Source organism: Dicentrarchus labrax, unplaced genomic scaffold (assembly GCF_905237075.1).
Source record: "Dicentrarchus labrax unplaced genomic scaffold, dlabrax2021, whole genome shotgun sequence".
In the NCBI taxonomy this organism is placed as follows: Eukaryota; Metazoa; Chordata; class Actinopteri; family Moronidae; genus Dicentrarchus; species Dicentrarchus labrax.
The window spans coordinates 9,484,938-9,511,234 of record NW_026136712.1 but is presented as its reverse complement, the minus strand read 5'-3'; the positions used below and the strand labels follow the sequence as shown (position 1 = coordinate 9,511,234).

Below are 26,297 nucleotides of genomic sequence, written 5' to 3'. Positions count from 1 at the left end.
TTGGGTACCTTGTGATTACATGCCCTTTGTGCCATCGCCATGGCAAGGAAGCTGTCATTCTGGTAATCTTTGTTCAGAGGTGATGCAGGAAGCCACCACAGTGTGTTAGTATTATAAATTTGTGTTAGTTGAATGACACATTGCTGACAGTGTAGCATTTTATCTTTTCTCTAAAGCTGTATTACAACTAAATTAATAATTACAATGTTTGATGGCTTCCTTAAATGTCAGTTTTCTTCTCTAGTTGTTAACTTTTGCATGCACCATCTCAGTCTCTTGGGAACTTTTGAATTATGTCATAATTATTTATCCGCTCTACTGAGACGCCTCTTTCAGGAGTTTCCCACATAAAATGCGGGAGACGCACAGTATTGAAAAACTGTAAAAACAAGGCCTACTCAAGCATGAAAAGAACTTTAAATTTTACAACATTTCCCAGGAAGAGCAGGTTCTGTAGAGCACAAAGCGTACATGTAGCTGGTTCAGTCTGTCTGTACACCTGAGTTCCTCTTAAGCCCTCACATGCTAAATGGAGTTCTGAATGGTATCAAGTTACAATATGTAGTATAGGGAATTTAGATTCGCTGAAGCAGAAAATGACTTTCGCCTGAGTTCTCACCTGTAAAAGCTCAGAGGAAGAATAAACCTGAGTATATTATTAACCAAATGTCTACGTGCAACTTTGAAGCTGATATGAGACATGAGAAGAAGAAAGATCAAAATTCACCTGTGCAGTGTTTTTTTTAAATTTATGCAGGTTTATGCAAGGGAGGATAGCTCTGACAGTGGGGTATATAAGATGTAACATACTCCACCTGAATGCTAAATAGAGTTACTCACAAAAGAAAGTTGCAGTTAGAAAAATGGAAAATAAATACAACATCTTAGTCTGACATTCAGAACTTTTGACCTTCATGTCGAATCCATCGTTTTTCTGATTGCTTTAACTTAACGAGTAAACACCCATAGTGGGCTGATTAAGACGGAGAGTGATTAGTGAGATAGAATTGTAAATGAATGAGATATAAAGATAGTCTTCCTGATTGAACTTGCACTGAGCTTCATTTATCTATGTATGTAGAGAGAAGAAGGGCAGCAAGACCTATGAAGAAGGACATGTTGGATTTTTAATAATCTCTATGAACAATGGAATGACCCCAGGCATACCCAGCGCTGGGAAAATTATTCTCTAGTCCTTTTCACACCTTCCTCGTGATTCCTCTGTGACTTCCAACACTGACGATATCAATATCTCAACGCAAGTCGAGACCTTTCCTTTTTCCTGATATTCCTGTTCAAAATCCTCTATGCACTGTGGAGAAGCAGCTGTCAATTTTGATTGTCAAAAGGGAAAAGAAGAAAATGACTAACGGCATATGTAAATATATGTAAGACAGCATGGGCCTATGAGAGAAAGTTAACATGAGAATCCCAAAAAGTGGAAAGTAAAAAAAAAAAAAAAAAGAAATCCACACACACATAGGCGAAGCGGAGACAAGATCAACATCGGGAAAAGTGCCGATATGGCAACAAGACCGGCGTACAGTTGCGGTGATTAAAGAGAATTATGCAGGACCTGTAAGCCGAGCCTGCTGGTCTGATATTCTGTGCCAGGCGCAAATCTGGCAACTCTCCTGCTGGAGCAGAGCTGCTGTTCAAGGGAAAACAGAAGAAAAACAAGACTTCACTGCGGAAGACTTGTGTAATTATTTATTTAATTTACTTATCAAATTATTCAGAGAGAGGGCGGATGGACTGTGTAATCATCAAGGTCGTCTTCCTCTGGCCTTCTTGCCTTAATGGCTTTCTTATTTCCTCAGTGAAAGCAAAGATGGGGATAGTTTTTTGTCTTTGTAACTGTTTGTAAATGGATGTACAATAAAGGTAAAAATAAGTCCAAAACACCACAAAAGAAAACCAAAAATAGTTTTCTGTTCATTCTCAAAATATCTATTACTTCATCACTCCTCTTTAAGCACCTTAAAAAAACTCCCACTCTGCTCTGCTGAGCAATAGATACATAAATCATCTGCCAGCTTCTTGACAGACCTGAACTGCACACAGAAACACACACCTGGTATTGTGTGTGTTAACCATGACTGCTACTGAAATGTAATGTTAAAATGTACAGCATCAATGCACACACTTTTGATCTCTTGTTTCTCTCCCCTGACCTGTGTTTGTACTCCTCTCTATGTAATATTAACTGTAAGTGCCAAGTTTGGTGACAAAGGGGATAATTGTTGGGGAATTAGAAAACATTTTCTGTTAGAGTCGATAGTGTTGGAGTCTACAAAGTAATTTTGTTGTTTATTGTCAATAGAGACGCTTCAGGCTGCACATCAATTAAACAACTGAATAGAGTAATGGTGCTCCGGGTTACAGAGACTTATTCATGATCCCAAATAGTCATGAGTCTCTCATTTCACACAAAAAATCTGAATTCTTTCATTATTTAATACTTTTTGGATCATTTGTAGTCATGCCAGTGGTGCCACCGCTGGATGGATGCCAATGTCTAGACTGAAATATTTCGACAGCTGTTGGGTGGATTGCCATTACATTTTGTAGACCATAGACTATATGGTATAGAGTCATCGCCCCCAAAGGATAAATCCTACTAACTTTAGTCATTGTTTAACTTTTCCTCTTGGACCACCAGTCAGTTGACGTTTATGGTTCTTAGTGACGTTACAACTTTTGGATGGATTGCCTGCCATGTATTTTGGTTCAGACATTCATGCTGAACTGTAATAGCTTTGATGGTTCCTTAAATTTTCCCATAGCACCATCATCGGGTCAAAATTGTATTTTCCTCCAATATTTTGTTGTATGTATAAAATACTTTCCCCTCTGCTTCAGCTGTTCTCTGTGCAAGAAATCAAGATGGGTGTTGCCGGGCATCAATACAACTTCAATATTACTGCCAGTTACAAAGTAATGTTTTTTTTTCATGTGTTGTTACTTTGCATGAGCTATGATACTTTCATGTTTTCATAAAGCTGTCAGTAGCACCTCCATTTTTTGTTGTGGATTACAGCGGGGGACAATATTATTACACAATGCATACTCGGTATCCCAAGTATACTTTATAGTATACTAAGTATAAGTATACTTTTCATTTACATAATTTTCCACAAAACTTGCTTAGAATTAGTCCATAGAAAGCAGCTGGGACGCTGTCTCTCTAATTGGTCCAATCACCTCTTCATGCAATGTCATGCCCTTATTAGGACATGAGACCACAGAGTGGGCCATGCAGGATCTGTGATGGACCACCAGTCTGCCTGCTTTGTGAAAATTAAAAGCCAATGTTGTATTTTTAGCTTGAAAAACAAAGACCTCGGTGTCTGTTGAGAGAATTACAGCAGACAAATGTTCCCTGTGAATAAAAATGCCCACTCTTCTGACAGTCATGTCTGCTGTGATTAATGCCTGCTGGTAGGTGATGTCAGTGTCTTTTGGTACCTTTTAATGCGTCACACTCAAAGTCAGTAGAGATGCTTTGAAGCCAGTCTGAACCTTCCCTGACCTTCATTGTGAGTTGTTGACGTAACCTTGTGCCTGCTGATTGATTGGTCGTATTATTGAGTGATGTCTGTGGTTGAGCAGTTTGATTTGACATCCTTGAGACAAGGCTGCGTGTGTGTGCATGTACTTCAGGCTTATCAGTAAGCGTGCACCGTGAACGAGAAAAAAATAGAATGTACTGTAGTTTGGTGCAGGCATACAAAGTGAATGAAATGCAAACTGGTAAAACTGTTTATGCTATTTATATATAACTTTGTTGTTGTTGTTAAACTGCTGTGTGTGTGTGTATGTGCATGTGTCTGTGAACATGTGCGCTGGAAGGAGACGGAGGAAGTTGGGAGTTGTGGGAGAGAGATACTGTTGCTTCTGACAGACTTAAGAGTAGGGTGACTGACAGAGGTGAAATTGCTTGGGAAAGGAAGTGAGACGTCTCCCATCGCCCTCCTTCCTCCAGCTCACTTCTCCTCCAGCCTCGTCTCGTTCAGCCATGTAGTGTGAACTACCGCAAATATGCTCTCTCTCTCACTCTCTTTCTGAGAAGTGATCTACTCAGTCTATTTCCCATGGGTAACTGTAACATATAGAAAGGGGAGGGGAGTTAAATAAACTCTTTTCTTTCTTTTGTGTGTGTGTTTCTAGCCATGCATCAGGCCCTGGACACACTGAGTGACAGCACAAGCTCTACAACTGCCAACGACCTGGACCTCATCTTCCTCAAAGGCATCATGGAAAGCCCAGTGGTGAGAACGACTTTACATCATACAATAATAAATTTATGAGAAGTGTGTGTGTGTGTGTGTGTGAGAGAGAGAGAGAGAGAGAGAGAGAGAGAGAGAGAGAGAGAGAGAGAGAGAGAGAGAGAGAGAGAGAGAGATCAGTTGTTTTTATTTCAAAAAAGGATAGAGCAGAAAGTCCAATTTAGTGACAAACACAAAGTAGTCCTGACATTCAGAACTTTTAATTGGACTGTGTCCAGGGATAGACAGACTAATGGCTAAGTCACAGAGAAAAAACTTCAACTGTAATATAACTAAATCACAATTACATCCCCAACAACACATACTACTTATAATGAAATGAATGCCAGTCAGTGTATCTGCTTTGTAAATTTGCATGCATTTTGTTAAATGGCAGTGCTGTCTTTGCACTGCATTTTGCACTCTTGCCACATGAAAAGGAAATCAGAGCACTATTTGCTTCCGGATGGACTTCTCTTGGTAGCCACTAGCGCTGTGTGTCAAACTGACCTCTGTCTGTCTCGGAGGTCACTGGGAGGTTGCTGAGCCTCGTTCGGTTGCAGGCTAAGAGCAGCTATAGCAGCAGTTAGTGGAGATGAGGCAGAGCTGCTGGAGGACGTCACAGGGAAAACCAGACAGTATTCTCCCCATAAAATACGTTGTGCTTTTGTACAAGTGATGAAGTTATTACTTTATACAGTAATCAGTGAGACACGTCCCCCAGAAACACAGCTAGCTATGCTGTTGCTAGTTAGCTAACTAATGAATCTTCACTCTGTGTCGCTAAAAGTTAAAGACGGATTGATGGTTGAATGTCACAGTATTGTTGGTTAGTTAATGCTTACATAAGCGTGCGTCACATTTTGTTTTATGACAAAATGATCGGATTCTGAATTAAAAAGACAAAGAAATTTAGTTTTTGTGAATTTTTTGGCATACATTGTTAAACAGGGGTACAATATAACCAAGGATGCAATCTTAAAGGGTTAAAATTCCATTTTTAATTACACCTGGACTTTAACCTTAAAATTTGATTTCAGTATCATCATTTGCTTGTGTCATTTCCACTGACACATAATGCATAATAAATGATTGTTTTCACTGGGATTTGCATGCGTTATGAGACAATTTATTAAAATTATATTGTAGAATGGAATCTTAATATTCACACCCGTTATTACATTTAAAATTTTAATTTCAGCTTGCAGTAATTATCCTAAAAAGACAGCTTATATTCATCAAATGCAATCACATTACCATGTTAATGGTCTTGCTTCATTGTTTTCTCTTAAGTTAAAACTGCAAATTAAAGAGAAATCTGGCTTTTTATTTTTAATCACTCTACACAGGCAGAAAAATTCATATCAAAACTTAAATGTAAAGAGTCAGAAAGTGCCCCCCCTCTTCCTGTCACTGGCAGCTGATTTTTACTTGGCAATACTGATTTCTTTGAGTAACTTCATAACGTTTCTCAGTGGTTTGATGCGTCTTTTGATTGTGAAGTTCAAACTTAGTAGGGACAAAGGGAGCAAATGGTTGCCATTAAAGATTGCTTGCCTCCTCATCTCTTCCAGTTACACAGAAGGTGGATGAAGTAGATGAGGATAGATGTATTTATAATAACCGGCACAGCAGAGAGAACTGCTGACGTTGTGTTGATTGTATATCGAATAATTACTGTATAGAGACTGGGTCACTGAAAACATTGGATAGGGTTGGAAATGTATTTCTGGCATGTGTTTGCCATATAACAATATTTAGAGCAACACAGAAAAGACATCTTTCTTTTTAAGGGACTGTTAACATTTACACTGTTTTCTGCCTGTCAGTCATTTTAACAAGGCAACACAACATGTCTATTGCCAATCAGAGCAAAAGATTGAAATAGCAGTTAGTGAGAAGCACAGTTACCCTTGATATACTTGACACATTGACATTTGCAGGTGGAGCAGCACCTTCTGTGATCAGCCGAGAATCCAGGAACTCACTCTTACTTATTTCACTAGATACTAGATTTTAATCAATGCCTATGTGGCAACAATCTTGCACTAGTAGTTGAATATCATCCTGTATAGTGGCACTGGAGAATATATGAAACCAGTTGCACCTTCAAGTTCAACACTATAATACTAACATATACACCACTGAGGCACTTATTACAGCACTCAAGAAGGATTAAAAGGGTCGCCATAATACTTAGACATACTTGGTATATACAGTAGTCATTGTTCTTTCAGCCTGTACTGTATATCTGTAAGAATGAACAAGATAAATGTTCAAATCCATGTTGCATTTGTACAGATTTCTCTTGGGCCATTTCCCAGACACTGGATTAAAGCTTGTTCTGGATGGAAGCAAATCAGTGAAGTTATTCCAAAGACAATATGCCTTTATCCAAGAAAATTTAGACATGGCTGGCAATTGTCTTTTATTGTTTTGACTGGTCTCAGAAACTTTTCCCCCTGAAATAAACTCAGGTATACTGCAAACTTAAAAAATATATATATTCACATGATTCAGGCCGTTCAAACAGTACTCTCCCTCTGTCTCTTTGATTCTGAAAGTTTTAGATGTTTGTGAACAAAAGACAAAGTTTGACTGACAAAAACAGAAACTGTGACTCTATGTTAAACCAACACTTTTGTTCATTATCCTCTCCCAGAGCTTTGGTCAATGCAATCAGCTTGTTTGTTTGAGGTCTCGCCACAATTTATGGACTTTGGCCTGAAATCCGTACAATTCTTTAACCATTTGAATTTTGACTTGTTTATGACATGACTTTGCTGAATCACGCTTTGCCCTTCAGCACTCAGATGGATGGTTCAACTGTGATTTGATCCAAAACAGGAGTCCCTTAGTTTCATAATAGTTTCATAACTTTTCCCAAACCCTAATGCTGCTGCCACTGCATGTGACCACTTTTCTTCTTTATGAGCAGTGACATCCACTTCCTGTTTCCCCAGTGTTTCGGTGTTTAACATTATATTTAATTATGTTGGATACCCAAGATAATGAGGACCAAACATGCAACATGTTTTTTTCTTACATTGAAGATTTGATCAGGCTCCAGCTGATTCCCAAAAATGCCACAACAGTACACTTTCTGGATTAGAGCAGGTATTTCAATACATTTCCTTCTGCAAAGCTCCTCTCATGAAACCAGTTGCAGCTAGTTCTACATTTCTACATGGAGGAGAGTGATGTGGCTGTTCTGGAGTACAGCTTTTTGAAGTGACGGGAGAAGAGTGAAAGAGCTTAGCAGTGGCAGACAGTCTTTTCATAGTTTCATCCCACTGCGCCTCATGTTCTTTCCATGGTGCCGAAGTCTTCCACTTCCGCTTCTTGCCAAGAGCACAATTTCACCAAGCTTTTAAATGTGTGGAAGAGAAGGAACACACTGCTGTGCGTTGCAAAAGTATGCAAGGCAAAAAAGTATAGACACAGTTCACGTCACATACTGAAATTAATTATTTTCCTTTTCCTTTTATGCTTTCAACAGCCATTAGTATGGATTACCACATTTATCCCTCTAACATTGCACAGCCAGTGTTAGTGTGAGGTTACTCTGCCCAGGGAGATGCATTTGTGAGCTTCTTCTCAGACTCAGACAAAGCCTGAGGTAAAAAGCTGTGCAGTCTCATTCAGTAATTCAGAGACAGTTCTGTTCAGGAAATTTGGAGATGGACTATCCACAGGGAGCAGCAGGGAGTGCTGCATCAAAAGCCTCCCATATTTCTGAAAACAGAGCTTCTTCTGCTCCCTTCCATCCCTGTTTCTCTCTCTCTCTCTGTGTTTTTGGTTTCTTTTCTCTGAAGACTGATTGATTACCTCTGCAGAAAACTGCATATATGCATGTTATAGCATGCCACTGGTGTTGTTTGTTCTTGGTGGCACCGGTGTATTGATGAGCCTTCTCATAAAAGATTAATCTGCTGATGGAAGCTATGAGTAAAGACGCCTCGCTGAAAGATGTGAAAAGAATTTCCAAGATAATAGTTTCTCTTGACCCCATGATCGATCTATAAACCCTTAACAAGCTATCACTTAATGTGCTGAGAGTGGAAAGAGCACGCTAACAGAGTGATAGAGGGACGGACCAAGGGTCCATGCTTGTGTGTGTGTGTGTGGCATGGCGACTTCAGTGAATTGTGCTGATTGCACCACACTTACTAAAGAATGATGCAATCAGCACAGCCTGCAATTCTATAATGAATCTGAATGATGATTAGGCCCACAATGAGCAGATATTGACAACAGGAGCTATCATCATGCAAAAGAGCTTCCGAAGCGCTCAATCATTATCAGCTATGACTGTGGCTCTGACTCAATGCTTGGCTCTATATCTAACTGAGCAATCAGGACTATTGAGGCATTTAGAACAGCTAAATGAGCTCACACTTGATGTTAGAAATTAGCTATGTACCTTGTACTTTTTAACCTAACTTCTAAGCCCTCAAATTTTTTCTGTTCAGACTGTAAATGAGACTCCAAGGTCTTTGTAAAATAGTGTGATGTGGCCTCCAAAAACCCTGACTTCTGGTGACTTCTATGCAAAACAGCTTCTGCAAAACAATTTAGTATATATATATATATATATATACACACAATAGACACAACCAAGTGGCTGGAATAGTGTACAGGAACATCTGTACCCAGTATGGAATAGAAGCACCCAAATCCCAATGGGCCGCACCACAGAAGGTGGCTGAGAACAACAGGGCCAAGGTGCTATAGGACTTCAGCTTCCAGACTGACAAACAGGTCCTGGTCAACCAACCAGACATAGTGGTGGTAGACAAGGAGCAGAAGAAAGCGGTGGTGATAGATGTGGCCATACCAGCAGACGCCAACATCAGAAAGAAAGAACACAAAAAGGTTGAAAAGTACCAAGGGTTGAAAGAACAGCTGGAGCAGATGTGGAAGGTCAAGGCGAGCGTGATCCCCGTGGTAGTAGGAGCACTTGGGGCAGTGACCCCCAAACTGGGGGAGTGGCTCCAACAGATCCCAGGAACAACATCAGAAGCCTCAGTCCAGAAGAGAGCAGTCCTAGGAACAGCTAAGATATACTGCGCAGAACCCTCAAACTCCCAGGCCTCTGGTAGAGGACCCGAGCTTAAGGATGACACACAGATACCACCCCAAGAGGGTGAGAAGTAGAAGTTTTTTTTATTCCCCATTTCTTACTAGCTATTGACATTTAGCTGAAAGTGCGGAAAAACAGAAAATCCTGCATAAAATCTTATCTAATGCAGCACTCAGCGTGGAGTAACAGTCTGATGTAAAAGAGAATCCTAATGACTTCAAAACATGGTGTGTTAATATACATTGTTTAAATATGGAGCTGTTGCACTGACATGGATTAAGCTGCACCAAAACCAAACCAAGGAGAAATGCTACTGAGTGATACATCTCAGTCAAAGCCAATGTGAGAAACTGTCTATTACCTTTACTGTTATTTAGAGGGGCATTAAAGTGAGCCTTTGTAACTTGAGCTATATAATACCAACTATGGCCATGAGTGATAATTACAGGATAATTGCTCATGTTAAAACTTAGTATAACAGAGTCATATAGTTATTGATCTGACTCAGTGATGTCAGTTACACGGCAGTGTCTATTTAAAGTTTGCTAATATAAGTCATCATAAACTGCATGGTCATAACCCCTGTATTAGTGTATTGAGCAAGGGTGAGTTTAATTGATTATGAATTCAAGTTTTTATATTTCAGAAATGACAGAGGCTTGCTTTAAGTAATCTATCTTTTATTGCTCACTGATCAACCTTGATGAGTGGTAGGGTCTGTTACATTTTCACGTTGGAAAAGAGAAGGCTAGCTAACTAATTCAGAAATTCCCTCAGAAATGTCACATGGAGATGCAAAATACTTTATATATATTATAACACTGCTTTGTCATTTGCTTTTTGTCTTGAGAACAGGAATGCTCATTAGCCTTTGTAGCTGAGGTGGAGAGGAGGTAGATTAGCAGGGTCTTTTGTGAATGTAGAAAGTCACAAATGTCCATACTTAGCAGAGTTATAGTTAAATAATTGCTATCAATAATAGACTGTGTATCAACATCATAAAAAACTGCTGAACTGTAAAATATGATAATACATAAATACTAATTTTATCTCTTCAAGTATAGCCAACAAATTGAAAGTGGTGTCAAAGCAGACACACGCAGATATACAGAAATGTAGTCATATCCACGGCTCTCAAAACAGAGTAAGCATATAGCATAGTGTCCATGCTGGCAAGTTGTCCAAGGGCCAGACATTCACAGCTCGCTCCATCAGGTTACAAAGAATTCTGCCAAAACACCAAATGAGTCCTGCTGCCGAATCACTGAACAGGGGCAGAAGAGCTCTTTGTGAATGTGTGTGTGTTTTAGCCAATGTGTAAAATATCTTTGTCTGTGCAGGTGTGTGTACTACAGTACATATGATGATTTGTGTGCAAGAGTGTGTACATGTAAGCATTTGTGAATTTTGTGTTTGTGTTTGTGTGTATACGTGCACCATATCCTGTCTCTCGGCAGGGATTCTTCCTCTCTTCCTTAGCAAACAAACAACGTGGCTGCCAGACTAGTCGGCAATCCCACCAGAGAAAGCCTCTGTGGGATCGTCTGACAATGTGAAGCTTCAAATACAAAATCGCTTGGTGTAGAGTACTATTACTGTAAATGATTTAACATGCATGTTTATGTAATTAGGTTCTGTTGTATTTGAATGGTTTAAACAGTATCTTTGATATTTTTATTGATGCCTTTTGATCTGTCAGTATAGAAATCTCAAGACATTTATTTATAAAGAAGTATGTAGTATGAACTCTATTTTTTTTTTTTTTTTTCACAAATCATAAATACCCCAAACCAAAATCCAGGTCTATTATGCAAAATGATCCCAGATGCGATAAATTAGTTCATTTTATATCTGTGACCCTGGACCAGAGGTGTGGAAGCCCTGTCAAATAACCACTGAACCCTGTGTCCTTGGCAGCAGAGGAGGAGAAAGTGAAAAATGAATGTTCCTTGAAATATTGATGTTTCACAGCAGCACACAAAAAAAAACCCCACAGGGCACAAGATTTGACTCAAGTTTGTGCTTAGTTTTCTTGGTTTTTGTATCGTTCAGTGAAGATTGAGAGTGCAGGCTGTGTGTTGTACTCAGCAGGGGTTGGTTTCAGGTTGCTGTTTTTGTTGTTTGTTATTGCGCTCTGTATTACTGAGTCAAAACAGTCCCACAGAAGTCAGAAAACATTTCATTATAACTCGGCGAGGTGCATTCACTGCTCACTGAGAAGGAGCACTTATGGAAGTGACTTAGTGTTATGAATTCCTTCTCAAAGACTAGAGCTTTGTGAAATGTATATACTGTAAAGTAGCATCTGTTACATCTGTTTTATACTCATTAAATCCAAGGCTCACGAGCAGTTTGAGGAACCCAAGCTGGAGGCGGTGAGGGAGAACAACGTGGAGCTGGTCCAGGACATCCTCAAGGAGCTCAGCCCGCTCGCACACAGGAGCCAGGCAGCTGATGAGCTGGTCCGCATCCTGAAGGAACCTCACTTCAAGGTGTGAGAGAACAGGGCTTTCATCTCACAGAAAGCTGTAGCTTTGATGAACAGGCACTCAGGCTAAACCTTTGATTACTTTTCAAAGTGATGTTCATGCATAATGATGCATATTGTGCTAGCAGGGATTAAATTGATTCAGAGCTACAGTAGTTTGTGTGTAATACCAATAGCTCTGCACAGACCAGAGCAAGAACACCTGATGCAGTATAGCGTGATTCTATTACCAAGTTCCTGTAGTGGAAAAGGCCTGTTTGCCATTGCCGTCATCCATGTTTTCATCACCTGCTGTTCTGCTCACAGTCCCTCCTGGAGACCCATGATTCTGTGGCGTCCAAAAACTACGAGACTCCTCCCCCCAGCCCCTGTTCCTTCATGGACGCAGCCCTCAACAACCAGCCTGTTCCCCCAGACGCAGTGAGGATGGTGGGCATCCGTAAGGTGTCTGGTGAGCATCTGGTAAGTCTGTGCAGTTAAGGAGCAAGCCATAGTAATTAGTGAGGCAAGATAGATCCCTCCTGTACATTGTAAAGAGATGAAGCTCCTCAATAAATGGTATGATTTGTGTTTTGGGTGCGGCACATGCACTCAGTATAATGAGATCATTTTGTAGCATTGTTAAAAAGAGAAACAAGTCAGATTTATACTGCAGTCTAGCACAAAATAGGGGTGATTTATCTGCAGTAGGTTGACATACTGTTGATTAATACCATGGACTCAGTGATAACTTTGCCAGGTGCTCTATCGTCTCACTTTCTCCCCACAAACTCTGCCAACTATCTGTGGAGTCCTTCATAGTTTTCTGAAAGGTCATTCGACACTTTAGGTTTCCTGCCAACATGTAGGAAGTTACTGATGCTACAAAATCCAAGTTTTATCAAAGGTGAAGAAGCATAAAATGGAGCCTAAATGAGAGAAATGACAAAATCAACTGACTATCTGTATTTAAGTCTGGAACAGTTGGATTTTTTGCAGCCAGCATCTAGCGGTCATTACAGTTATTAAAGCTTAAGCTATTTCTGCATTAGCTTCACCACTCAACCGACGCATTTGCTGCTTGTTCACAACACTCAACCTCACCCCCACCTACTTACCTTTTGAACTGCTGAGCAGCGGAGGACATTGCAAGACCCCTAATAAAAGTTATACTGTAATTGTTCTGAGGGGCCCACTTCACAACAAATGATCGTTATATTTTGACTGTGTGTGTGTAGGGAGTGACGTTTAGGGTGGAGAGTGGCGAGCTGGTGATTGCCAGGATCCTCCATGGCGGCATGATTGACCAGCAGGGTCTGCTCCATGTGGGTGACATCATCAAGGAGGTGAACGGCAAGGAGGTGGGCAACGACCCCAAAGTGCTCCAGGAGATGCTGAAGGAGGCAAGTGGCAGTGTGGTGCTGAAGATCCTGCCCAGCTACCAGGAGCCACACACAGCAAGACAGGTCAGTTTTTGATCAAACCAAATAAATACTGTGCTTAGACAAAGTGTCATAACTCGAACCAACTACCCAGCCCACCACCACCAATAACAGCAACAGGAAGAAGAATGTTTGATCAATCATAATTCTTGCATATTATTTATACAAACTTTAAAGAATTGTCCTGTGGTGGAAGAAGTATTTAGATATTTAATTTAAGTAAAATTACTACTATGACACTGAAAATACTCCACTACAAGGAAAGGTTCTGCATCCAAATCTTACTTAAGTAAAGGTATGTAAGTAGTATCAGCAACATTTACATAAATCAAAAGTACAAGAAAGTACCAATTTTGACCGTGTTTTACTATTATATATGATGTTTGTGGATTAATATTACCTCTGCATTAATATGTATGTTGCATTTTACTGCTGTAGATGTTTAATGTTGAACTACTTTTATCTACTTTATGCACTGTTTGGTAGTTGAAGCTACAGCAATGCATCATATTCTATAAGATCATCACATGTTTGTTGTGTTGCTGTTCTGTGAGAACCACGTATCTCTAAAAAGTCAACTTTTCACAAGCTCAGAAAAACGTAAAAGTTTTGATTAGTTTGAAAGGATACTGTCATTTTCATCAATCAAGTAAGTACCACTCACTGTCCTCCCTGGCATCATCTCTGCTGTCTGTAACCTTCACTGCTGTGCCAAGAATCTTATATCTAATTCTAAAGTGGGACTTTGTAGATGACATTGGCTATTTGGCTATTATACCTGCATTACAATTTTGTCACTTATCCAAATGCAGAGTAATGTTCTGCTCATACATAATGGATCAATAATTGAAGACTTTGCTCACAAGACAGAAAAAGAGTGAGCTCACAGACAGCTCATGACACTGGAGCCCCTGTCTTTTTGATGTTGTGCTCTTCTCGCAGGGTGGTAAAGTTCATGTCAAAAAGATGTTTGATAAGTTTGTTGTCAAAAAAAAAAACAACAACAACAAGTCTTGGTGTAGTCTTAGCTCTCCATGAGTTAGGCTAGTGAATGAACACTAGTATTCTAAGAGCCAGAGGAGGATAGTCACTGTGACAATGTGACCCAGTTTAGAGTAAGGGGAAATAGAGGGGTTATCTTGCCTGGTGATGTATTGCCAATAGGATGGAAGGATAGAGCACATCAGATGATGCGGTATATACAGCTAGAGATGTGTTATGCACAAGTCTCTGTGACTGATTGGTCTCAGCAGTAGAGAAGAGGAACACTAGAGCTTGAAGAGGCAGTGCCAAATGAATTCCTTGTACGAGACCAAAATATACTAGAACATAATCTACAAGAAAATTATGTGGAGAGGGTTTATGTGCTAGGATTATTACCATAATTAAAGCATATTGTTGCTGTTTGATGAAAAAAATTGTCTCTCCAAGATTTCAGGACAGAAACTGTTAGTTTTTCACTGGATGAGAATTAATTTTTAGCCACAGTAACAACATCGGTCAGTCGGTCAGTCCACTACTTCCAGGTGATATATGTCGACAACTGTAGGATGGATTACTGTGACATTTTGTACTGATATCCGTTCTACCAAGATGATCCCCCACTTTTCCTCCAGCACCAGCTGAGTTGACATTTTTGGTTTTGAGTCAAAATGTCTCAACTATTTGATGGATTGCCATGAAACTCTAGCACAATCATCAGGCCAAAACTTTAACTTGCCCAATACAAAACTAAAGACATTCCCATCAGCCTCAGCTGTGCTTTATATTAATTGCTTATTGGCAAAACTAAGATGGTAAACACTATACCTGGTGAACATCAGCATATTAGCATTGTCATTGTGACCATTAGCATTTGGCTCTGCTGTGCTTTAAGTACAGACTCACAGCGCTGATAGCATCGCTGTGGACTCACAAATATCACATATCCAGACGATTTTTCCCACGGTGAGTGAAGCAGCCAATCTCACAATAATGCCCTAACATTGCTTTCATGTAAGAAAACATATTACCCTCCCATTTCTTAAGGTTATTCACTGAAAAAGGGTGTGTTTTGAGTCCTGTATCTTGGAGAAGACATTTCTACAGTATATCATCCTAAGACCTTTGCTTTGTGAAAACAAGAGTGTTAAATTTTTCTTTTTTTGTGGTATCGGCTCCGGATATCAAAGCGCCTACTCCAACACGTTATAGCGTCTGTCTGTCAGAGATATTAAAGAGTGATTTGCTTGTGCTCACACTATGAAGAGCTGTGTAGGTAGAAGTTACACTGTGTGAGGAGTTGCGATGATTAGAGTTGTTCCCAAAAGTTCTCTCACAGTGAAATCCAGCTCTCTGTGTTTGACGCCTCGAGCTTGGTCATCGCATGGTGACTAAACTCAACTGACAGCTCCCCTTGGCCAGTTGAGACTGTGAGAGTGTGTGTGTGTTTTAAGTGTGTCCTTATAGGGGAATGAGACACACACACACACACACATACACACACACCCACTCACATAGTACAGTAAGGGCTGGCAGCCTTTTTGTACATGCATCGGTTCAGTACTCGAAAAGGCGTCAAGTGCAGGGGGGGGGGGGATGGTTGCCATGGCTACAGATTTTGCCTCTCTCTCTCTTTATTTCCGTGTCTCTCTCCCTGTCTTTCTCTCTCTTTCTCTCTCTCTTTCTCCCTGTCTGTCTGTCTCTCAGACTACTTGTCCTATCAGTGGGGGTTGGGATACATGGGATGGTTTGGTTTGTGAGCTGAATCCTGTAGCCTTGAGATGTCGGGAAAGTGAGCCAAGAGATGAAGCAGGCTTTAAGTGTGCAAGGCTTTTTCATAGTGATGGACGCTTACTCACCCAATCCATCCACCACAGATCATGTTCATACACCTTACCAGAGGGTGCATAGGTATATAATGTATTTCCAGGCTGTTTATTAAATTAAATGTGTTTTTTTTTAAGTCTAACCTGCCTCTTTTTGACATTCATTACAGCAATTTTACTAAAACGTTCCTTTTCTTTTCAACTTCTTTATCCATTTAGGCCTTCGTAAAGTGTCACTTTGACTACGACCCATCCCATGATAACCTGATTCCCTGTAAGGAAGCAGGGCTCAGCTTCAGCAGTGGGGACATTCTGCAGATTTTCAACCAGGAGGACCTCAACTGGTGGCAGGTCAGTACTGTCCCCAGAATATTTCAACCACATACAAAGATATTCAACGTCAATTGCTTAAGATAAGACCAAAGAGTTTTTATTCACATACTTGTCCGCTCATTCTTCTGCATGTTTCCCCTCACAGGCCTGTCACATAGAGGGAGGCAGTGCGGGTCTAATTCCTAGCCAGCTGCTCGAGGAGAAGAGGAAAGCGTTCGTGAAGAGAGATTTGGAGCTCGCTACCACAGGTACGCCTCTCAGCAGCACGCAGCAGAGCAGAGAAGCACTTCTCATTATGCAGATTCGACTCCTCGCTGCACAAACACACCAGCAACAAAGACAACATCTGTTCCCCTCCATATCATACAAGCATTTCATCTGGCGCCGGGCCGCTCATCCTCCTCTCACCTCTCCAGTCTGTTACTCTGTCAGTGAGCACTGGAGAACTGGTAATGAGCAACGGCGTGACTCAGGCAGCCTGATCCAATCTGCTGGTTATTAAGCTGCAGGGTCTGACATTCACAAACAGCCCTCTCCGAGAAGGAGCATTGATTTAGGAGTGGTGATAAGACCCCAGTAAATACAAAGCAGATCAATAATCATCTCTCTTATGAGATGTGGATTGAAAAGAGGCTGTATTCCTTTAGATTTATCTGCTTTGTACCGAGTCCTCAACAGCCACAAAACAGGTGGTGAGTCACAGCCAGCCGCATGCCCTTCACTTGTGGAGAAGAGGAAGATGACAGCCTAACTGTACTGCCCTTGGAGCCTGGGAAGGACACATCTGTCTCCTTGCACCCTTTCCACATATTATCCCAACTGAGAGCATGATTTGAATAAAAAATTTGAACTGGTTGTTTTTGGATGGTGAGGTCAGGTGAAATTGTTGATCCAATTCCTAAATTTAGAAAAATACTTCCTAATTAGCACTCTTGCTATAAGGTGCACACAGTATTTGTTATATTAAATTGGACAACCGTGTTTGCTTCCATGTATGTCTCTGTTCAGAAGAAATTCTCCCCCAGTGGCAAAATAATCTGCCATATTGGACAGACGCTCAGCAGATCCCTAGTCACAGGTGTTCTCTGGCAGCAGACTGGCTGCATAGACTGATCAATATTGGTGCACAGTGCCACCTAGTGGTACTGTCTCCTTGTGACCCTCTCAGACTTTGGATTTATGACCCAGCAGTGTTTTCAAAGACATTTCACCTTGACAGTACATCATTTTAAAAGGGACTTTGTTGAAGTGGCTGTCAGAGACAAGCGCCAGGGTTGTAGGTTTTATTGTGTTTTGTGTGTTGCTGTCTGTCTCAGGTCCTCTATGTGCTGGGATGGGTGGTAAGAAGAAAAAAAAGATGATGTATTTGACTACCAAGAATGCAGGTACTTCAAACTCACCACAGTCTCTGTTTTGCATGAATTGGACAGCATGTTTATTGTGTTTTATTGTGTTCAGCTCCCTAATTACTGGTTTCTGACTAGAATTTGATCGCCATGAGCTGCGGATATATGAAGAGGTTGCCAAGGTCCCGCCCTTCAGGAGGAAGACACTGGTTCTGATTGGTGCGCAAGGGGTTGGCCGTCGCAGTCTGAAAAACAAGCTGCTGGTGTCGGATCCCCAGCGGTATGGCACCACCATCCCCTGTGAGTGCAGCCATTCATCATCACACTAAAACCACATGCAATGATACAAAATCCATCTGTCATTGTGTAGCTTGCACTGTTTTTGTTTTTTAATTTTCTTTAGTGGTCATCTTGGTTTCCAGACTGCCAGTCTGTTTTGAAGTGTTTTTTTTCTATATTTTTTTTCTTTCCCTTCTTTTTGTGATTTCATCCTTCCATTTAACCAGTTATTGTCTGTAAATGATCTATATCTGCTTTATCCTTCAGTCACCTCCAGAAAACCAAAGGTGGATGAAAGGGATGGCCAAATGTACTCCTTTATGACCCGCAGTGAAATGGAGTGCGACATCAAAAACGGTCGTTTCTTGGAGCATGGCGAGTACGACGGGAACCTGTATGGCACTAAGATAAACTCTATACACGAGGTGATAGAAACAGGAAAGATCTGCATCCTGGACGTCAACCCACAGGTAGAGGAAGCTCACATATGTTTGCTTACCTTCGTTTACTTTCCCATCCAAACTTCTATCCATTATTTGTCATGTTTTCCAATGAAACTGCCTCAATGTTCTAAAGTCATACCAATTATGTACAGCTTGTTGCTACTGAAGTATTTTCAGGCTGAGGACATCATCAATATTTATTCTAAATGATCTCCTGATGATGATCAGCATTATTCGCTGGAAACACTCAGCTAATCTTATTTACACCCATTAGCTTGATACATCTGTTAGATGAAGATACTTCCGCTACATTTTTTCTTTTGTGAACAACTGTTTTATTGAAATTATGAATTCACATGACAAGATCAAACAGTGCAAACATTTTTAACCTATCCCTCCCTCCCTCCCTCCCTCCCTCTGGCGGCATCCCCCCTCCCTCCCACCTCCCCTCTCAATCTAGTGTCCTACAACCTACCGAGTGCCTTTATTCTGCACTGAGCAGGCCCGTTATAGCCAAAGCGGCTCTCGTCCATGAGTCCAGTGTAGAACGTTTGGCTTTGTTCACTTGTGCTGTAGACAGTTCCAACATGACCACATCCTGAAAGTATTCCAGCCATTTCCTAGCGTACAGTTGGTGAGGGGGTAGCCAGCGTTATACTATCAGTTTTTTGGCAGCTGTCAAGCCAGCCAACCAAACCTTGCGTTGTTTCTCATTCAGCCCCAAATGTGAATCTTCCGCTGCATTTTAATCACATTCCCAGTTTTATAATTGTTAGATTTTGCTATTCCCATTGCTCGGTGTGCATTGATGCAGTGACTGTGAAATATCTCATATACATTTGTTTTGTCTCTGAAGGCTCTCAAAGTCCTGCGGACGTCAGAGTTCCTGCCCTACGTTGTGTTCATTGAAGCTCCGGATTTTGAGGTTCTAAAAGCTATGAATAGGTCAGCAATTGAGTCAGGAGTGGTCACAAAACAGTTAACGGTGAGTGTGTGTTGTCTTAAAGACCCTGAAAACACATTCTCTAATTCATCCCTTTGCATAAACACACAGTTGCTGTTTCTGCTGTCTTGTCTGTGCTCTTTGCACTGAGTTGATGTGGGCGGGGCTTTGTTGGTTGGTGAAAGGTAATGTAATGTATTTTGGTGCACTAATTAAAATGTAGCAACATCTGACTGAAAATGTGATGATAGCAGTGGTGGTTTTGTTTGTGTTGCCTTCTGAACAAATGTGATCACACCACACCCAGACAGTCCTGATAAAGGAGATTAGCGTTAGTGTTGAACTCTTAATCAATTATACCTTAAAATGTGTGTTGTTAATTTTTTTAATTTACAGAGAAATACTTAAGATGTAGAACCAAGTTTTCAGGGGCTTCAAAAGCCAGTTAGTGCTACCTTTAGAATCATCCAAAAGATTACATGCTGTGCTCTTAAACAGTTAAAACACTGAAATGCATCACAAGAAAAATTCATTGTTTAAGTAACTGCAATACCAAATGTGTTGATTTACTCAGCATAGAGGAATGCTAACAAGAAAGTTGTATTTCTGCCATTAAAAAAACTCATTTGATTTCAGTTGTGTACCAATTTCACTGCTCATTGCATTTATTTTCACGTAATCATGTCACTGTCCTGCGTCGCTTCCTACAGGACTCTGAACTAAAGAGGACGGTGGACGAGAGCGAGCGCATCAAGCGGGCCTATGGACATTACTTTGACCTCTGCATTATAAACGACGGCTTGGAAGCGGCGTTTCGAAGTCTAAGGTTGGCGCTGGACAAACTGTCAATGGAGCAGCAGTGGGTGCCTGTCAGCTGGGTCTTCTGAAAGTCGCCAAGGGCTCAACAGCACGTTGCCAGGGCCTCAGGTCGAAGGTCGGAGGACGATTTCACATTGGTAGCTCCGGAGGGGCTGTCTTCATGCAGTTATTGGTGGTGGGGGTCTGTAGTGAAGGGCCAAGCATCATGATTCAGTGCGAATGACCAGCCTCATGTAGAGCGTTTTTGTACAAACTTAGTGTTCCTCTGTTGAGCCTTATGTCAAGTTGTATTTTATTTGTCTGAATTGGAATGATTTTATTGATATCTGTTGAGAAGGATTTAGTCTATTATGAGGTTTAGTGCAATAGTGTGAGTGAGTGTGTGTATGTTATCATTAACGTGGAAATAGACGTAGAGTAAAGAATATGTTTCGCAGATAACAGTGCTCTGTTGAAGGTTTTTGTTGAAGGATATTAAACTTTTTAGCCTTTCCTACTTTATGTAGTGTAATGTTTACATTGGATTGGTAGGACAGATTGGTTAAGGAAAGATACCAAATGTCATATTTATATAAAATTCTCTATATTTTACCATTTGATCATACAGTATGATTGTATGTGTTCTATCTATGGAATGTGCTTTATCCTGTATGTCTCCACGAATTTGAAAAATGAACAGCAATAGATAATTTAAAAAGAAACATACATGCAATATATCTACTCAAACATGCTCAAATGAACACACACACTGATATATATACGTAAACACAGCGAGAGCAGTGGAAAACTCTTTTGTTGAGACATTTTGCATTAATCTTGTAGTCTCAATTTGTTTGGTTTCATTTTCAATGTTGATTACATTGTACATTTATTGTCTTAAGCTGGTAAAGCGTCCGGTTTGTTTGACAGTGAGGGGATCCAGTGAATGGATCACAGTGTCCGACTGCTGCCTGCTTTATTCTGTTGGAGTTTTATTTGTAGCACTGAGAACACTTAAACTCTCAAAGAAAAAAACATTTAAAAAAGAATTAAGAAGTAGCCTACAGTATGCACTGATTGTATAATGAAGGCAAAAATAACTTAACATTACAGGTTGGACAATTGATGGAAGTTGTCACATTTTTTGTTATTTTTTATGTACAAACAGTAAAATATTTATCAGTGAGTGGCTTCAAATTCATACTTTTGCCTTAACATGGTTCAAAAGCCAAGGAAACACTCTATCACTGTTCCGTCTTAGAAAATAGAAAAAAAATAATAATACTGGCAACTTATTTACTATTTATTTTATTTTCCCTAAAACTTGTAAGTACTGTATTGTAATAAAGAGTAAATAGTATAACATAGAGAAACACTTGGTGCTTTGATGATTCTGCTGGTGTGTAGATGCAGTTGGACAACTACACTGTAGTTTTGATGTTCATATAAAAATGTATTAAAATTGAAAATGTTGAGAATATTGCTTCACTGTCTACAGTTAATATTGATGCAAATTAATATTTAAGTTAAAATCAAATTGTATAAAAAATATTTTTCAAAATACACAGAGAACATAAGGTGCGTCCTCAGCGTGTGTTGCCAGTTAAAGTGTTCAACCGCTAGATGCCTGGTGTAACCTCTGTGGCCGTGGGTCGTTATGGGTGCTGCTTGAAGATGGTCGGGTTGTGTGCAGAGGTCCTGTGGGTGTTGTCCAGTGATGAGGTGCCAGAGGCAGCGTTATCGGATACATCTCGTAGGCAGGTGGCGCCGCCCCTGGCCAAACGCTTGTCAGCTTGGGGTCAAACTGCATGAAGGGAGGTTCAAAGTAAAATTATTGCACAGTGTAGGCTATTGATATATAAAATCATATAAAGTATATACGAGCCATAAGCTCTAAATTACTAACGACACAGAATATTTTTCAGTGTTGAGAGAAAAGTTTGACATTTTGGGCTAATTAGGTTTCTTGCTGAGTCAGAAAAAGATTAATACATGCATGCTTCTCTACACTAAATATAAAGCTACAGCTCGCAACCTCTTAGCTTATCTTGGCACAAAGACTGGCAACAGCTAACCTGGGTCATGTCATGGTGAGGACAAGACTACACAAAGTCAGTGGACACTAATTCCAGTTATAATTAAATATAACATGGTAATTAGTGAACTTCAAATGTTGATTTTAATTGAAGTTAAAAAAGTTGATAGATATTTGTCATCCACTTAAAGAACCATAATCTGTCTATCTAGAAGTTCATCTGATTTTGTGACTCAGAAAAAACCCCCTCTGTGTTTAGATGTGTGTGCAGGGATCCAATAACAGTGGCTGACGGTAGCGAGGGCTCACGCACCAGCGAGTATGGTGGTGGGAGATCCACAGTGCTGTATCGAGGAGGGACTCTGTCGTATTGTCTGTCCTCTTCTGCCTGATCTTCAGGCAAAGAAATTATATGGAGTACTGAAGATGTGTTGCCATCTTGTGTTGGTATGGTGACGTCATATGCTGCTCTTTTCTTTTTTGCGTGCAGATAGAAGCAGAGGAGTACCACAGCTATGGACACCACCAACACTGGGAATCTAGGAACACATTCATCATTTCAAGACTTAATTATTTTCTGTTTTGAATAAACAATTCTCTTCCTGTATAGAGAGATTCATTCTTGATATGACTGGTCTACTTACATATATTGAAAGATATTAACTACCACAGTCATGGCTGGAATTTTGTCAACCTGCTGGCATTACTGTGAGGACAAAATAAATTAAAAGTGCAGAAATAAATACAAAAACAAATAAGCTGATTCGAAATAAATTCTTTGGACGTGTCTTACAAAAAGAAACATCAGAGCCTTTCCATCTCAGTTTATGGGAGCCCATTGGAACAATTATATGAGACTTTGAGTGCTAACTGTCTAAACAGAGGGTTGTGACCTATAGTGACCATGCAGAGTCACCAACAATCTTGCCACTTAAGAAATCTTTGAAACCGGCTCAGCAGTTTACAACTAAAGCTTAAATCAAGACGTTAGCAACGTAATAAGTGGCAGGAATGACCGGCATACTGTTTGACTTTATGCTGTCTGAATTTAACAACAGACAGTGGACCTTCATCCTATAAATCTTACTCATTACAACTCTAAGAAATTAGTTGAATCTGTATAATTCTAACTCGCATTACCCTTATGACACAGAATTAGAAGATTATTAGATTTAATCATTGTATTGCAGTGGGATGAGTCCTTACCTTATTTAAGAATAGCAAACATACAGAAACTGTCCTGACCTGTGGGTGGCTATCAAAGGATAATGTGTCACTTAGGGAAGTACTCAATGTGAAGAGCTTTTACAGCATTGTTGTCTTTTTTAAAGACACAGGACTTCTAGGTGTGCTCTGTGTCTTGCATATTTCATGCATATTTTGAACAAAATCATTCATAAATCTATTTGACTCAGCATTTACTGTGGCAAACCGTCAACAATGGCATTCCTCAGAGTTCAATTATAAGACCACTCTTGTTCTGTTTCTGCTTAGGGTATACACAATGGTCAACAACTAACAATTTTGTGTTTTTATTTAGTGCTGTGCCTCAGCCATCATCCCTCCCCAAACAGTAGTAACTAAATTCTTAGCATGCAGCACAAAACCCATCTTTATGATTTGCTTTTTGGAAAATAAAACTGGACCCTTTTTTGTGAAATTAATTTTATTTATCAGTATAAATGATGTAATTTTGCAAATTACATACTGTAACCACAGTAACCACAGTATTATTAAAACATGTAAACAATAGGTGCCTTAAATCAAATATTTAACCTCTTAACTTCTGTCAAACATACTGTAAATATGGGGGCATTTAGTGGGAGTTTAACTGGGTTATATATAAAACTTCAGTAGTTGTATCAGTTATATAAAGATTTTCCTTCCACATAGTGGATTGTTTACAGGTAGGTATAATGATACATATAAAATTATGGTATAAATGCACTACAGGTTAATGTATCGGCTCAAATAAGGGTAAAAAGATACAGTACATACACAAAAAGCCAATTTAAAAATGCTAATATTGGCCCTGATTTCAGCTGTACTTGTAACATAAGTATGTTAATTTATTTAGTCTCATGCACAGTGTGGGAACTTTGAGTTTCAGTTTTCTGCTTTGAGTTTGTACTCAGATGTTCACAAAAGCTGTTTTTTCTCGGTGCAACCTCGCCACTGATATTTGATATAATGAGTGCACTAATTTAATTTTGACATAAAAAAAAATGTACACACAGTCTTAAATTGCCCATGCAGACAGGTTTACAAAGGCTGATATACAAACACATTTTGAAACATCATTTCACTATGTCAAAATCTTATTGACCCTTATTTGATAACATAGACCTTCCCTGTGAGAAAAAGTACAGTATGTTCAGGCTAGCCGTGGTTTTTGAAGTGGAGAGAGATCAGGGATTCTCTGAGTAAGCTGGAGGGTCTGTGTATGATGGTGGTTGGTCTGGATAGGATGGTGGTTCAAACTGGAAAAGATAAGAGGAGACATTTATTACAGAGAAGACAACTGATGCAGTTTGGTTTAGAACATTTTCAAGCTCATGTTTAATAGAAGAAAACACTCAAGCAGCTTTGTATCTAAATTAGATCCTCATCATGAAATATCACTGTACCCTGTATGGAGGAGGTGGGCCGACATTTCTTGAGCAGTACATGGGAGGGTCTCTGTGAGGAGGTTGAAACTCTGCTTCATAAATGTCCATTACTTCTTCGTCCTCCCGCTCCTCCTCATATATGGGGATGACGTATACAGATGGAGAGTTAGTGGGCGTCGGGGGCCAGCCTTCTGCTTCTCTGTGTTTCTTTGCAAAATGGCAACAAAGAATCCACAGAGTAATACCAAAACACAACAAGGGAATCCTGAAATAAAAGACAGCTTAGCTATATGTGCAGCATGAATACAATGAGGTATAAAAGTATATCAAATGAATATTTATATGTTGGGAACAGAATACTTACTCAATTGTGGGATAAAAAAATACCATGGCGGTTTTATTTTCTAAACCAGGTTTCACACCTGGGGGAAATTATAAAGAAAAGGGGCCTTGTCATTCAGGTGGCCAAGGTCATGCAATTTAATGTTTAGTTTTACAATACATTTATACATGGAAAGTTCAAAGGTAGCTCTTTATCTCTTTGTATCCTTAAATCACACCGACATAAACAGAATGTTCTTAAAGCAGATAGAATTACTATAAGAAAGCTGGAATTTGTCTCTAACACAGTAGATTTTGTACTACTTTCTACATAACAACAGTTCAAAGTTAAAACTGTACAGTATGTGTAGCTTCTATGGGATGCTGCTACATAACAGATTTATACACTTGATTTCAGCTAGATTAGAGTAAAAGCGAGCGGCAATGAAAGCCAGTAGCAAAACATTTCATTTTCATTCTTGATAAATATATAATAACTGGCCTTGTACAATGAGACGTTGTTCTTCCAGTTTCAGGCTTTACTGAAGAGTTGAATATAAAACGGCAAAGAAAATGATTTAACACGTTTGGATGAGCTGCCCCTGACTAATTTGATATTTTGTTATGCTGAAAATAAAGCTTACCTTCAAGTACAAGCCATGTAGTGCAGGTTAAGTAGAGTGTTGACTTGCAACAGACATTTTACAGCCTCATTGGCCTGTTTAAAGTAGCAGAACTTGCAGAGGTTACAGCCAGTGACGTAACTAACTTATCGCTCACCACACAGAGTTATAACAGTGTTGGGCTAAAGGCCACTAGCTGCTAAGGTGACTCTTACTGATTAACATGCATTGTAATAAACCACAATAATAAGGAATGGAAATCACATTACAGGAAAAAAAGGGATAACATGGAAAAACAAGATTCCTTGTTTCAACTTGTTACTTAGGAATGCATTGGAGGTGTTGTTGAAACATGTTGGAGGTATCTGTACTGCATCGCTCTGCACAGCAGAATGTTTCTCTTTGAAGGAGGATTTTCTGTCCCAGAAAAAAATATCATTTCAGGCTCACACTGGGCCATTGAACGCAGATAAAACAGCACAAGGTTAAACCACAACACA

The 26,297-nt window shown here is 39.9% G+C and overlaps 1 protein-coding gene and 1 long non-coding RNA gene across 4 annotated transcripts in view; one reads left to right on the top strand and one right to left on the bottom strand.

Annotated features, from left to right (window-relative positions):
• The window catches only part of mpp2b (MAGUK p55 scaffold protein 2b), a 39,618-nt gene extending 17,931 nt beyond the window's left edge, over positions 1-21,687 (top strand). For all 3 annotated transcript variants that reach the window (XM_051418132.1, XM_051418133.1, XM_051418130.1), the window contains 11 exons: positions 4,171-4,271; positions 11,691-11,843; positions 12,146-12,301; positions 13,057-13,284; positions 16,287-16,418; positions 16,546-16,648; positions 17,717-17,785; positions 17,885-18,046; positions 18,293-18,495; positions 19,325-19,453; positions 20,122-21,687. In XM_051418132.1, the coding sequence (XP_051274092.1) occupies positions 4,171-4,271; positions 11,691-11,843; positions 12,146-12,301; positions 13,057-13,284; positions 16,287-16,418; positions 16,546-16,648; positions 17,717-17,785; positions 17,885-18,046; positions 18,293-18,495; positions 19,325-19,453; positions 20,122-20,298 (1,613 nt within the window). In that variant the 3' untranslated portion in view covers positions 20,299-21,687. The remainder of the gene's footprint in view (positions 1-4,170; positions 4,272-11,690; positions 11,844-12,145; positions 12,302-13,056; positions 13,285-16,286; positions 16,419-16,545; positions 16,649-17,716; positions 17,786-17,884; positions 18,047-18,292; positions 18,496-19,324; positions 19,454-20,121) is intronic.
• Positions 21,688-22,694: 1,007 nt separating this feature from the next.
• Positions 22,695-23,495, bottom strand: LOC127373547 (uncharacterized). Its single transcript, XR_007886915.1, has 3 exons — positions 23,451-23,495; positions 22,889-22,950; positions 22,695-22,783 (listed from the first exon to the last, which is right to left on the bottom strand). It is a non-coding gene; the product is annotated as an uncharacterized LOC127373547 (long non-coding RNA).
• Positions 23,496-26,297: the final 2,802 nt, after the last annotated feature.